The sequence below is a fragment of the Besnoitia besnoiti genome, chromosome I (genome assembly GCF_002563875.1).
Source record: "Besnoitia besnoiti strain Bb-Ger1 chromosome I, whole genome shotgun sequence".
Classification (NCBI taxonomy): Eukaryota; Apicomplexa; class Conoidasida; order Eucoccidiorida; family Sarcocystidae; genus Besnoitia; species Besnoitia besnoiti.
This window is the reverse complement of record NC_042356.1, coordinates 1,146,044-1,159,741: the sequence shown is the minus strand read 5'-3', so window position 1 is coordinate 1,159,741 and position 13,698 is coordinate 1,146,044. Positions and strand designations below refer to the sequence as shown.

Here is a 13,698-nt window from a genome sequence, read left to right as displayed (position 1 = left end):
TGGTCTTCAAGAGACACCCACCAGAAGTCGGCCACACAACACTCTGATACGCTTGCCCGAACCTCTATTTTTCTTGCTTAAACAGCTACCATCGCGACAATAGTGCATCCCGAAGGCATGCAAGGGACGGATATTACCAGATCACGCATGGAAATGTATTCTATCAGCATGTGCCCTTGTCTCCAGCAGAACTCACCACGCGTGCAAGCGCGCCAAGCCCGCACTGTACCAGGGTCCGCTTTTCGCAGAAGCGGATCCTCTAGGGCAATGGAATGTCACATAAATGTGGTACGCGAACGAAGGAGTCAATTTCATTATTGTATCTTCTCATGGCTGAGGTGGTGCAAGGAAGCAATCCATTAGCGGGAAAAGTTCCAGTTCGCAGTTGAAACGCAGTACTGGATGATCGCAACATCCGACAATCTGAAAGACAGCATATTCAAAAGCAAGAGGCAGCAATCCAGCTACATTGCTCCGAGTGAGTGAGTGACCGTTCGAACTGGTGACGATTATTAAGTGTGAGTCGTTCAGTGAGGTTTAGGCTTCACGCGACGCCTTCGAGATGCGCGTATACATGGGAGAGACACGCGTCAAATATTCATCAGCCGGCACACGGACGGAAGCACTCAAAAAATACCAGAGGGTTTTACCAGACTTGTCAGGGAAGCAGCTCCCGGTTTGATGAGGTCGGCGAGCGGAGATAAGAACTCGCTTGCCTGAGACATAGAAGTCGGGATATCCGCGACCGGGAAAGCCTGGAACATCGTCCCGACCTTTGGTAGATCGTCGAGACTGAAAGAGCTCATGTCGGGAATCAGGTCTTTGAGCCCGGAAAAGACAGAATCCATCTCGCCGGAGTGTGGCATCTTTGCCATGAAGTCGCTATTGGGGAACTTTGGCATATCAGATATCTTGGGCATGTCGGCGATCGTAGGCATGTCGGTAAATCTCGGCATGTCGACTATTCTAGGCATGTCGGCTAGTTTTGGCATGTCCGCAATCGTGGGCATGTCTGCGAGTTTTGGCATGTCTGTGATTCTAGGCATGTCGGCTAGTTTGGGCATGTCCGCAATCCTTGGCATATCCGTGATTCTGGGCATGTCTGCTAGTTTCGGCATGTCCGCGATTCTAGGCATGTCTGCGATAGTAGGCATGTCCGGCATCTTAGCAAACTCCGACAGTTTGGGCATTTCAGGCAGCGGTGGGATATCTGCAAATGCTGGCATGTCTGCAAGCTTGCCCGTTTCCCTGACTGGTGCGCTCGTATCCATTACAGTCGCTTTTACTGCGCTCTCAGAGGGCACTTCAGCTCCTGAAGAGGCATGAATTCAGGCAGGAGACGCTCGGGAAATAAAGACGAAGTTGCATACCTCTAGCCCCTGCTGTAGCTGCCGCGCAGCCTGTCGCAACAACGAAAAAGTGACCCAGACGTCCCATGGTGGTAAAACCCAACAAATATCAGAAAGATGACAGAGTGCAATGCCAAGTACGAATGCTAATCGAACGCAAAAGACTACCAATGCCTATACAGCAGACACTCCGTCTCACTGACAACACAACAAAAATGCCGTTTAGGAGAGAGTGAATTACGGCCGGTGGCGTAGAGTTGATGCAGCACAGCACATTACCTTGCACTGCGGTGTCTGTACAGTTGTGCGAAATAGGTGAGCTGCCCTGGTACGGATGCGGAGCACAGTGCAAGACTCGTTGCCTGAAGACTCGCGGCCACCCGTGGCATAGTCAAGCGACGAAAAGTACACAAGCAACCAGCGCTGATGCGTTTGTTTAGAGGCATGTATTCCCTCAGTTCAACATCAGGTTCCTATACGCGGGACCGGTTCATGCGTCCATCTGAGTACTCGTAACGTGCTGATATCCTTTGATCCACTGATATCCGCGCGCATCAACCAATAACCCGCCGCCGGAGAGGTTGCTGCTCCTCAAGAGCGTTCCGGTGACATGTTTTTTCGTGATGCACATTATGACGCTCTGACAGGGGTGTGGTATGTCACTTCTGAGTCCGATCACCCTCAGCCGCTCCCCTTCCGGGACGCTTACGCCGTGCACAACATCATATATGGAGCATATAGTCATCGCTGTCTGCCTCTCCATTGGAAGAAGCTGCTCATCTCAAAACTTGGGGAGATACCTTGCTCTCCAGCTTGTTTGCCGGTGAAAAAGTGTACAATACAATATCGTGGCCATTGCAGGTACTCCCCGACCCCGTTCAGCATCGTAGTTCAGTCAGTTCTCTTCGGTTGCCTCAGTCACGCTGGCATCGTCTCAGCAGTGGAGAGCGTGTGTCCTTTCGAAAGACTACGGAACATGACTTAACTTTGCAACCGTCATTGGCCTTCGAGAAAACGAATTAAAAAGAAGGTTGGTGACAAGAATGTGGCCCCACGACATGAAAAGAAAGACAAATAGTGGGCTTCAACAACACCAGTGGCTCAGTGATGCCCTGGCATTTCCATGGAGAACTCAGTTTGCGGAAGCTCCCTGTTCCAGACTCGGGTCTTGGATAACAATAAGAACGTAGTCCTTGTCTGGTGCAACAAGAATCTCATGTTTCTTAGACCTAACCCGCAAGAATGTCAGGTCATTCTGCAAAAACCAGAACGCACTCACGCCGAGAGTGACCCTTGAGTAGCGGCGCTACACAATGTCGGAAGCTCTGAAAAACATTGCTTCTTGGTCCTCTCCTCCGCAAAGCTTAGAAAGAGAGTCGCGGCAAAATGTCACTCACCTGAGGGTCAAGATCTCTTATGACGGATCTGGCCTTTGCAGCCAACTGAGATATCAGAGCGGAATACTGGGCAGTGGTCTGACTGTCGAGGGTCGATCTGATTGGAACACCATCACTGTTAACAATGACGATGCCACAGACGCCCTTGTGCGTCTTGATTCGGTTCAAAGTTTCCTCTACCTCTGACTGCAAAGAGCACACCCCACAGTAAGATATCGCAACACTGACACGCTGCGCGAGCTCACCGAAATACCGCCACACATAGAAGCAGCAGTGATCCAGTCTGTGCATTCCAAAACTGCTATCGTGATACTATGGTGGAAACCAGGCGAATGCAGCGATACACACATTCGGCACCACCGTGAATATCTCAGGAAAGGCGCTCGATCTAACTTGCCTAATCCTAGCAAAACCTGCGGATGCCATAGATACGAACGTAAACTTCAGGAGGTGCTCACACTGCCGCGATATTTCTTCCATGCCCACTGGAACCTGGACCCACGCAAGTATTGACGGTACCATCGCCAGCAATTCCCTTCTCCCAAAAGCCGAGTGCTGTCACGACACGTAGGAGCTTCACGACCAAACCGTGTGATGGTTACTCCGCCTCCACCGCAACACCACACGAACTTCTTCCATCAAAGGTGAGTTTCACATGGATGTAGGCCACCACCTATAATAGGCCATATATTGCTACAATACCCTGTCAGCCGAGAGTTGAGGCTTTCAGCAAACGACCACGGCTGAATGATCCAGGTCATCTTGGTGCCAGCCAGTTGCCCCTCCAGCCGCCTTCATTTTGCGCGGGCGCAGATCTCACACACGTACCCAGATACCCACGAAAACCCGTCCAGCTAATCAGACCTCAGACGAGCGCTCACCATCTTGGAATGAAGTCCGCCTCTGATTGCCGTTCGCGTGCGCGGGCAACAGATGATCAGAGATCAAAAACGGTACCAAGCACGTAAGGTTGCAGCGGCGTCATGAGACAAGCCACGTAGCGTCGCTATCCGGGCCGACCCTTCTGGACGCTACAATCTCATCCGTGATTTAACACTATCACACGAAGCTCGGAGGACAAAAGTTGTGGACAGCACTGTCACGCAAGCCAGGGTCTCCCAAAACGGAACTTCTTGAGGAATGTGGCCCAGCCTACAAGTAGTCAGGGCGGTGGCGAAGGTGCTTCTAAATGGCTAACCACTGCACACAGAAAAACTGTACACGTCTGTTGAATGAAGGACTATCCTGTCATGTCGGCATAACAGATTCCATGCAGTCTGCTCACAGCAGCCAGCAGGGTAACTGCAAAATGCAGCTGCGCCTTCCCCTCTGGAAGCTCTCGTGACATTTCGCAATCAAGTCAACAGCGGAATGCGTCGTCTCTGGCAGCTCTTGACCAGCGAATCTACGGAGAAAAGATGCACGGGGCGAACGTCGCGGGAGCTTTGCACTGCATGGCGCGGTTGCTGCTCGCGCGGCCGTGTTTGCTTGATCGGAAGCTACGCAAGATTCGGCTTATCCACGAAAACAAAAAATCGGCCGCCGTCCATTGGTATCTTTGCACCGCCCGTCATTGTCCTGCCACCCTCCCTCGCAGCGATTCTAGAGGTAACCCTATGTGGCGATCCGTTCTCCAGTTTCTCTAAGCGAAAACTATCTTTCGCCTTCGTTAGCCGAAGTCTCACAACAGGTCGAATGGCCGGACACGAGTGGAATAGGTGGAAGTGGAAGTCTGCTGTTTGAATGCTTGCTGTGGACGAAGGGACACATGTTGTGCCAGCTGCTAGCGCTCGTTGTCCACCCTGTTCGGGAAGCCAGCGTGTCGGCAAGAAATTGCGCGCTAGGAATTCGTGGTGTCGCAGAGTTGGTGGGCACGCGTCGCTGCCCCAGCAACTGTTGCAAGCTACGCTTTTTAACACATAAATAGGATACGCGTGAAGCGTCGATTTCTTCGCCTTTTAGACTCGTACGCTTCCGTAGGGCGGAGCCTTTCGCGCGGCCGACAGCGGCTTCACTGCTGAGTTCCTTCCTCGCGGACAGCGCGCATTGCCGTTTCGTAAGTGCTGCGGCTTTCTCAACCGCCAGTACACTCGGCGGCCTCTCGCTATCCGCGAGTCGTGGTTTCTTCCATTGTCTTCCTAGAATTCGCAACAGTGAACGCTCGGGAAGCATTTAGACGGAGGCTTCCTCCGATCCTCTCCGTCACTCCGCTCTTCCCCAATTGCTTCCCTCGAACTTTTTTGTCGCAGTTTCGCCAGCCTCGCTCCGAGGCTTTCTTGTTACGGTGCCGCGGTGCACTGCCCATACACAAGACATCCACGCATCCTTCCCGGTTTTTCTCCTATCCAAGCGATTTCCACCAGCCTTGACCAAATCGCGGTCGCGTTTTCGCTGGGACTCACCCTTACTTGCGTTTTTTTCTCTCGACACAATCGCCTTCCGTCGGTTTTCCTGCCGTCGAGCATTCGGGCCAGCCGGAGGGTCTTCCACTCACCCATTTTTTCTCCGAACCCCACGTTTTTTCCGACACAAATCTACTCTGTGCTGCAGGACGGGCTCGAGTTGGGTCTCCGCTTAGCACATCAAGGTAACAGACCCTCGTTCGGGCGCTGTGTGTTCTCAAGGTGAACAACCGGATCGCCTCCGCACGGCTGGGGTCGTGTTTCAGTCGACGGCAACCTCTCTCGCCGGCGCTTCCACAAACGTATTCCAATGATTCTCTTAATCCTATAAGCGTAGCGTACCTGGCGTGCTCGCTATTCAATGTTTTATTCCGCGTCACAAACGCGGCATCGATTTTCATTCACATCAGAACCATGCCAGTCGCCTGTGGCGCTACTGCCATGTTGTTTTGAGCTTCTGGTCTCGTTCCGTAACGTCACGCTTTGAATCGTTTCTTGTTCCTGTCTCGTCTTTGGTTTGGACACCCCATTCGGGGTCAACAACTTCCGTCAAACAGTCGTTTGTCGCTCGCTGCTCATCAGTGCCCTCGGTGTGCGTCCGTGTATGTTTACCACTGTGTATGTGCACACGGATGCGCATCTACTTTGTCTATAGACGTGTTTCAGTTTGCCTGCGTACGTGTTTTCTCTCGCGATCCTTTCTCACGTTTTTCGTCGTCGGGGCAAGCGTCTGTTTCGAGACTTTTTCGCCGCTCATGCATCAGCGGCTTGAAGAGGGAATCCCGTCTAGACCTGGAGCGAAGCGGCCAGAGCTCCCTTCGGCGCAGAGGCTGCGAGAGGAAGCTCAGACTCAACTGTGGAGAGTCCCAGATACCCTCTGGGAGGCGAGAGGCGCAGGAGAGGGCCTGACTGAGGAAGGACGCACCCACTTTCCTCCAGGTTGTCGCGACTTTGCGATCGCCTCTAGTTCTCAGCAAATATGGGGAACGCACTGAAGCGTATGGTTTTTCAGCCGCCATCGCAGCCGACGTACGAGTGTGACGCTCGGTACATCTGGCTCGCCACACGGAGGCAACAGCGGATTCCTGCGTTCTTCATCGACCGGTGAGCAGATACTCCCTCGTCTTCTCCACTTCCCTGCGAGCGCCCTCGGTGTGTGTCATTCGCTCGGCGTCGGAAACGTGTCTGCGACGTCATCGTGCTTTGCCTGCGGCCGTATCCGGCGTGCAGAGATCTTTTTCCACTCTCGCTCTCCCCTCAGTCCTGCGTTCCTTCAGAGGCGCCAGCATCACCGTCATCTTCAGCCACGGGAACGCAGAAGACATCGGAATGGTCATCGAGTACTTCACGGAGGTTGCAACCCTTTGGAACTGCAATTTCTTCATCTACGAATACGTCGGTAAGTCGTCGCCCTCCTCCATCTCTGCCCTCACTCCCTGTGTCGTCCTTGCGCTGCCGCCGAAGCTCTCTCGACTGTCTGTGTGCTCGCTTCGCCCTGATTTGCGCGCGTCTTCTCATGTGTAGTCTCTGCTCACAGTTCCCCTTCTGCCGCTGTGCTGCGGCGCGTCGCAGGGTATGGCCGAAGCTCGGGAAGACCTTCGGAGCAAGGAGTCTACGACTCGATTGAAGCCGCCTACGACTACCTCACGAAGCAACTGGGGCTGCCTTCCACGTCTCTCGTCGCCTATGGGCGGTCGCTTGGTGAGGACGCGACCTTTCCTGTGGACTCCGCGAGATAAACACCGCAAGACGCTGAGCCACCCAGGCAGTGCCACTTTATCTCCCAGTCTGCCCTCTGCTTCTCCACCCGGTGTCTGCGTCTTCGCCTTCCCACGCTCGCAACTCGAGCAGCTGCTGCGTTCTCAGGCTTACGGTTTTTTTCGATTCTACGCTCCTCCCCCCCCTGCTGTAACCTTTCTGCGGCTCTGTGGCCTTGGTTGTGTTCAGGCACCGGCGCGTCCTGTCACTTGGCCTCTCGCCACCGCCTCGCGGGGATGATTCTGCAGAGCGGTTTGACGTCGATTCACCGCGTCGGGCTGAACACGCGATTCTCGCTCCCCGGCGACATGTTCTGCAACATCGACAAAATCACCAAAGTCGACTGCCCTGTCTTCGTCATCCACGGCACCAAGGACGAAATCGTTCCCGTTCACCACGGGATGGTGAGTGAAAGCAACGCGAGAGGCTGAACGCACGCAAAAACTCCAGACAGCGAAACGCATAAGGCGCCTCCACACTTGCTCGCATGCTCCCGAGGCCCCCAGCTGAGCTGCGCCCGCACGATGCTTCTCGCAGATCGAGATATGCATATATATATATATATATATATATGCGTGTGAATAGCCGCGTCGGGATGTGTCGGTGGTCAGACCGGGGCGAGAAGGGCGACTGTGGCCCAAGCCAGCATGCGTGTTCCAGGCCTTTTTCAAGCCTTCGGTTGCGTGTCGGATGGTTTTTCCTCGCAGGAGCTCTACAACAAGTGCCGCACAAGCGTGACGCCTTACTGGGTTGAGGGCGGGGGTCACAACAACCTGGAGCTCCTCGGCCGCCGCTCCTTCTACGAGAACGTCGCGCGCTTCCTCAAGTTCGTCCGGTCTCGGACGCCTCCGCCTGAAGAAACGCGATCGCAGTCCAGGACGCCCTTCCTCTCTTCTGTCAGCACCGGCGCCGCGTAGCCGACATGCGGCTACGGTGGGATGCGCCGCGAGGCCCCCCGAGCTTACTCTCGTATAAACGTCTCCCGCCGTCGCCCTTTTGTTCGTGACTCTGCGACATCTGCATAAATTTATACACGCAGATCTATATACACATCTATGGCATGGTGCTGATTGATTTTTTCTCGCATGGGGTAGCAGCCTCCTCTCTGCAGGGCTCGGCGCGTTCGTTGCAGATTGATGCATGCAGCGGATGCATACGCTGCGGTGTGCGAGGCGAGGAGACTTTGCTTTTTCGGTCTTCCTGCCTGAATAGGGCTCAGGAAGACGTATGGGTTTTTATTGTTTTCAGCCAGGAGCGTTCAAAATTGGATGCAAACTTTCATAGAAGGCATTTTTCCGAGTTTTTTAGTTTTGCACGTTGTCTTGTCTAGTTGAGCTCGCTTCCTATCGCGCAGGGCGATTCCGACATTTTTTTCAGTCACTGTTGACCTTATCTCCCTGAACACACATCCTTATGCGTCCACGTGTCATCAGCTCGGTGTCGAGGATAGGCGCGCCGCTTGAAGCCCGGGGTTGCATGCTGGCGTGCCGGCGTGTGCGTAGTAAACCTGTGTGAGGTCTGCGACTGCTGTTTGGATCTCGAGCGTGCCTCGAGATCCGTTGCGGGGCGCGAGCGGCCGCGCATGATGTTTGACTTGAATGCGTGTGAGGCATGGAGAGGCCTCGGCTCTCGCTTCCCGGGCCCCCGTTTCTTTCCACGCCTCTGTAGAGGTGCGAAGCGCCGATTCCCCGGTGTGGAGCTCTGTAAGTCTGCGTGGAGCGGGAGCGCAGACTTCTTTTCACCGCTAATGTGTCCAGATGTTCGTATCTGCGCGTTTCAGCCGGCCTGCCGCCGCGACAATGCACATGCATGGTTCCAGGGGGTCTACTGCCTCCCCCCCCCCCCCCTTTGCGTCGCGCAGGCTGAGTTTCAATGATTCGATTGCGCGCGCAGTCCAGGCGGCGTCTCGTTCCGAAGGGTTTTTGTTCGCGAAGATATGCTTTGTAGGCTGTGTTTTCTTCTGCGAGAGGTCAAATTCCGTCGCCTCTCGTACGCGTTCTGTAGTGAAAGGTAGTGGCTGTGGGGCTCGCTCTTGCGAGCCGCTTTTCCGTAAACATGCCTGAGAAAAACTCTCGGTGCTTTGTTTTCGAAAACATACAGGTTGTCAGTCAAACACTTGATCGAATCCTGCGGACGCGTCTCCGCGACTGAACCAACAAGAATCAGCCGGCCTCTCTCTCCTCCCGACGTTCCCTGTTTTCGGCTTCTTTCGCGCGTTGATAAGTCACGCACGTTACAATATATAAATATATATACGTATATATAGATATATATACATAGCTTATGGTGACATAGAGTTACTATGGATATAGATCGACGCAGAGGTGACGTCTCTCGTCCTGATGCCCCTGCGGGGGATTGGTGAAGAGTGCGCAACTATTTCACACCAGCACAAGCATAGGAAATACATATATAAATGTATAGATGTGTATCTAGGCGCGTACCAACTGTGTGCCTGTCTATACGGGCAAGAGCAGGCAAGGAAGCTAACTTCTGCCTGGCCGCAGGATTCGTACGCACTTGGTTTTGGTTCCGTAGGGCAGCATGAACCTTGTGAGCGTAGAGGTCCATTACTTCCAACAGCTGGATAAGTAGAACTTTCGTGTAAGTATATGCATGCACCCGCGAGCATATGTATTGAGACGCACTGACACCATCAGAGCCGCCATGCGGACGAGCATGACATGCAGCAGGCGAGATGTTCATTTCTACCCCAAGCAAGAGGGTCGCGAAGCAAGACTGAAACGAATGGGTGCGGTCTGTCTAGCAGCACGCGCGTCGGTTCAAGAGCTGTCAAGGCGGGCGCAACAAGAAAAAAAGCCGCGGTCACAGGAGGCCCCGCGGGAGGCCAGAGGCAGTCGGAGGCGAGCGCATTTCGGGCATAAAGAGTTTTCAAAAGTGACATAAAAATCGCCACTGCACCTGCTTTCGATGCACGAACGTGTCCCTCTGGCAAAAAAGCGGAGCGCAGAGGATTTCGCAATAAATCAAACACTTCTTGCGGCAGAGTGGGTGACTCTGAGAAGCTGGTTCGTCGCCCTAGAGAAGCCAGAGTGCCGATCGAGGCTGAGCAGGTCTCAGAGACCGAAGCCCCAAAAAGGCTCGTATTTCGCTTCTTTCTTTCGCTGCTTCTTCCGTTCCTCCTCTCGTCTTTCTTCCTTCGTTTCTTGTGTCTCCTGAGTCGTCTCTCCTTCGCTTTCCTCGTCGTCTCCGTCGTCGTCTTCCTCCTTCCCCTCTTCGCGTTCGCCTCTGGAAGGCCCCAGCGGGGCGCTGCAAGCCTCGCAGATGTGCGTCCACAGCTCTGCGATGCCTTGCCCCGTAGTCGACGAAGTGAAAACGACCTTTATGAGTCCTTCCTCGCTTCCCTCCTCGGTCTGCGCTGCTCGCTTTCGCACGCGAAACCCTTCGATTGCTGGCAAGACGCGCTGAGCGAGCGCCTTTCTCGCTTCATCTTCCTGGCGGCGAATCCGCGTGCCCTCTTCGTCCTCCATGCCGTGAAGAACTCCAACGCGCTTGTCGCTGGCAGACGACGTAGAACGGAACGCCCCTTCGTGCTTCTCACCTCGTGCGACATCTCCTGAATCCGCTAAGGCCTGCGACTGCAGCGCTGCCTCGCTCGTTCCCTGCGCATCGCCTCTCTCCCTCGCCGGGGTTCCCTCCTCGCGGTGGCGTTCGCTCGCTGGAGCCGCACTCGGCGGCTTCTGGCCTGCCTCGTTCGCCGTCTCGTCGTCGCGTTCTTCTTCTGCGGCGGCTGATGAGCGTGCGGAGGCGAGGACCGCGGGCGACACATAGTGGTGACTCTTTACTGCCTCGGGCTCGCCGCGCGTCGCTTTCAAGCGCTTCAAAATCGGCGGCAGACCCAGCAGCTTCGGGTAGAATGAAAGCTGAGTCAGGAGATTCTGAAAATCGGCAGCGAGCAACACACAATCGAGTGCAACCTGGAGTTTTGTTACGCTCCGCACGCGCGCGCATCACCCGCAGCTCACGTTCACGATAAGACTCGACGAAAGTTCGCAGGCCCGAGCACTTTGGCCTCTCGCCACAGTCACCTGAACTGATCCCGATTGAACCTTAAACCCTAAACCTCCGCGCCGCGACCCGCACGCAGACATCGACTGCATCACAGACACCGCACAGCCTCAAGGCACAGCGCCTCGTAGGCGGTGCCGCAGCCAGCTGGCGAGGGGAGCGGAGGCGCAGCCGGTCACTCTGCTGCTGGGCAGCTTTCGCGGCGCGGGGGGGCGTCTGCTTACATCGAGGTGAGCCGCCGTGAGCGCGTCGGCCTTGGTGACGACGAGGCGAGCCGGGATGTCCTGCGCGACCAGCCAGCGGAGGAGATCGGCGTCGAAGTCCCCGAGGCCGCGTCGGCCGTCGACAAGGAGCAGAAAGAGTCGCAGTTCGTTTCGCTTCTCCACGTAGAGACGCACGTTGCGACTCAGGAGCTTCGTCTCCTGGACGCGGAGGCCCTCCGCGTGACCGTACCCCGGCAGATCCGCGAAGACCAGCAGCCCGCGGCGCCTCCCCGACGCAGCAGCTGCCGCCGCCCCCCCTGTCCCCCCCTTCTCGCCCCACGAGCGTCTCTTCCGCGCCGTCTTCGTAGGCCCGGGGGGACCGCCGCCGCCCCCAAAGACCTCAAACAAATTGATGCTGCGCGTGCTCCCCGGCCGCCGAGAGACGCGCGCCCGATCCGCAGCGCCCGCGCGCCGCCGCTGCGCGTAGCTGCACAGCGCGTTCAACAGCGACGACTTGCCTGCGTTGCTCCGCCCCAAGAACGCAACTTCCGGCAGATTCAAACTCGGCAACATCAGCTCCCGCAGCAGCCGCGAGCGCAGCGAGAGCCGCGTAAACGACGCGGACGCCGAAGGCGACGAGACACCGGAGTCGTCAGCCGCCTCAGCGGGCCGACCAGGCCCCCGGCGGCCTCCGCCGTCGCGCCCACGGGCCTTCCCGCCATCCGACGAAGAACAAGACGGGGCCGCAGCGCGGTTGGCTCGCGCTTCACAGCCGCCGCCGTCCCACAGGCTCTGGTCACCCTCCACCACCCCCTCATCTTCGTCTGGGCGGGCGTCCTCCGCCTCCTCTTCAGCCTCATCTTCTTCGCCCTCCTCGTCTTGTTCGTCTTCCTCCTTTTTTCCACATGCATTCGCCTCAGACACATCGACGATCTGAACGCCGGCGGCGAGCTCCTCGTCGCCCTCGGTGCCTTCGCACTGCTCACGTCTCGCGCGCGCCGCCGCGGCTCTCTCGCGCCTGCTGTCGCCCGAGGCGATCAGGTCCGAGCCGCAGCCGCGCTGCCCGCGGGCCCGACGGGCGGCCCCCGTTCTGGTCTCCGCACCCTCCGCAGGCGCGACCGCTGACTCCTCGCGGTCGCCGTCCTCGCCCTGCTCCGCGGACGGGGGCGGGGACGGGGCGCTCGGCGCCGCGAGGCCGAAGGAGCCCAGAAACCGCACGCCGCGGACGAGCGACGGGCGGAGCCCCGCTGGGAGACGAATGCATGCGCTGCCGCGAAGCACACTCAGCGCCGCGTCGATCGGCAGCCCGAGCGGAAGCGGCAACGCGCCGAAGGCCTCGCGGGGGAGGGCCCGTGCCGAGGCCGCTGACGCCGGCAGCGCGGCGCGGAGCCACGGGGACGGAAGATGCGAGAGGAAGGAGGGAGTGGATGAAGGGGGCACAGAAGGCGACGCGGGCGATTGCAATGCAGAGGAAGGCGCCGCGGGATGCGGCGGTGCCGGCAGATGCGGATTAATTTTTTTCAGTTTTTTTTTATTTTTCTTGATTTTTCGCGAAGCGCCAGAACTGGCCTTCTTTCGCTTCCAGATGCTGCGCTCGCGCACAGGCGAAGCGAGGCCTGCGATCGAGTGCGTCGGCGACAGACGGCTGCTGGAGCTCTGCAGCGCGGAAGAAGAACAAGAAAGAAAAACTGAAGAAGACAGAAGAGATGGAGATACACGAGAAGAGACAGACACCGGGGCAGCCCGCGACGCCACCGAAAGCGCAGAGAAAGAGGGTCGCGGTGCTGAGGACGCGGCACGTGGGAATGTGGAGGCCTCAGAAGAAAACCGTGAAAAGCAAGAAGACAGCAGCGCCCGCGCTGGGGAGGGGCATCCGCCGCAAGGCGCGGACTGACAGGAAGGAAAATCAGAAAAGGCGGAGACACAGCTCCGCCATGATGCACGCTGAGACGCCAGGAACAGCACAGGGCAGCAGACGAACAAGGGAGGGAAGAAGGGACTCGAGTCCTGAAGGCGGAGATGAGAGCGAACTGCGGCCTGCGACGGAGCCAACGGCAGCGCGGACAGAGAAAACGGAGAGAACGAACCAGAGACGGAAAACCCAGAGGAAGCCCCACCCTTCCCCAAGCGACGCGTGAGCGCCGGCGGAGTAGGAAGCGACAAACGAGACGGCGCGAGCGAAGAAGGAGAGGAGGAAGAGCACGGGGAAGAAGAGGGAGAAGAGGAAGAAGGAAAAGATGAGCAGAGAAGGGGGAACGGAGAAAGACGACGACCAGGTCTAGGCGGGGAAGACAAGGCAGGGGCGGAGAGACACGCGGACGCGGTGGGCGCCGGTAGACAAGGGAAATGAGACGAGGCGCAGGACCAGACACACGAGACAAAGAGGACACAGAGGAGACAGCGGCGGAGGGGGGCGAGCATTCCGAACGCTGCTTTGCCTTCCCGGAGGTCGATACGAGCCCCCGAGAGCAGGAAATGAATGCGCAGAACGGGTGGCATGGTCGGAGGGCGAGGCCCGCAAAAGTGGCGCACACCGTCTCCCTGTGGGCCTTGGGCGCCC

The 13,698-nt window shown here is 57.0% G+C and overlaps 4 protein-coding genes across 4 annotated transcripts; 1 reads left to right on the top strand and 3 right to left on the bottom strand.

Moving 5' to 3' along the window:
- Positions 1-327: 327 nt before the first annotated feature.
- On the bottom strand, positions 328-1,226 carry BESB_001760 (putative C protein immunoglobulin-A-binding beta antigen; the record flags this gene model as incomplete). The annotated part of the gene is made up of 2 exons (XM_029358931.1): positions 328-423; positions 651-1,226. 2 exons carry the CDS (start codon positions 1,224-1,226, stop codon positions 328-330), a joined length of 672 nt encoding a protein of 223 aa, XP_029221843.1.
- A 1,255-nt stretch (positions 1,227-2,481) lies between these two features.
- BESB_001750 (putative dynein light chain roadblock-type 2) lies at positions 2,482-3,630 on the bottom strand (the record flags this gene model as incomplete). The annotated part of the gene is made up of 3 exons (XM_029358930.1): positions 2,482-2,604; positions 2,747-2,932; positions 3,628-3,630. The coding sequence occupies 3 exons, from the start codon at positions 3,628-3,630 to the stop codon at positions 2,482-2,484; spliced, it is 312 nt and encodes a 103-aa protein (XP_029221842.1).
- Positions 3,631-6,127: 2,497 nt separating this feature from the next.
- On the top strand, positions 6,128-7,823 carry BESB_001740 (putative alpha/beta hydrolase; the record flags this gene model as incomplete). Its single annotated transcript, XM_029358929.1, has 5 exons — positions 6,128-6,252; positions 6,426-6,547; positions 6,721-6,849; positions 7,096-7,310; positions 7,614-7,823. The coding sequence occupies 5 exons, from the start codon at positions 6,128-6,130 to the stop codon at positions 7,821-7,823; spliced, it is 801 nt and encodes a 266-aa protein (XP_029221841.1).
- Positions 7,824-9,983: 2,160 nt separating this feature from the next.
- BESB_001730 (putative GTP-binding protein engB) lies at positions 9,984-13,637 on the bottom strand (the record flags this gene model as incomplete). Its single annotated transcript, XM_029358928.1, has 2 exons — positions 9,984-10,805; positions 11,160-13,637. 2 exons carry the CDS (start codon positions 13,635-13,637, stop codon positions 9,984-9,986), a joined length of 3,300 nt encoding a protein of 1,099 aa, XP_029221840.1.
- Positions 13,638-13,698: the final 61 nt, after the last annotated feature.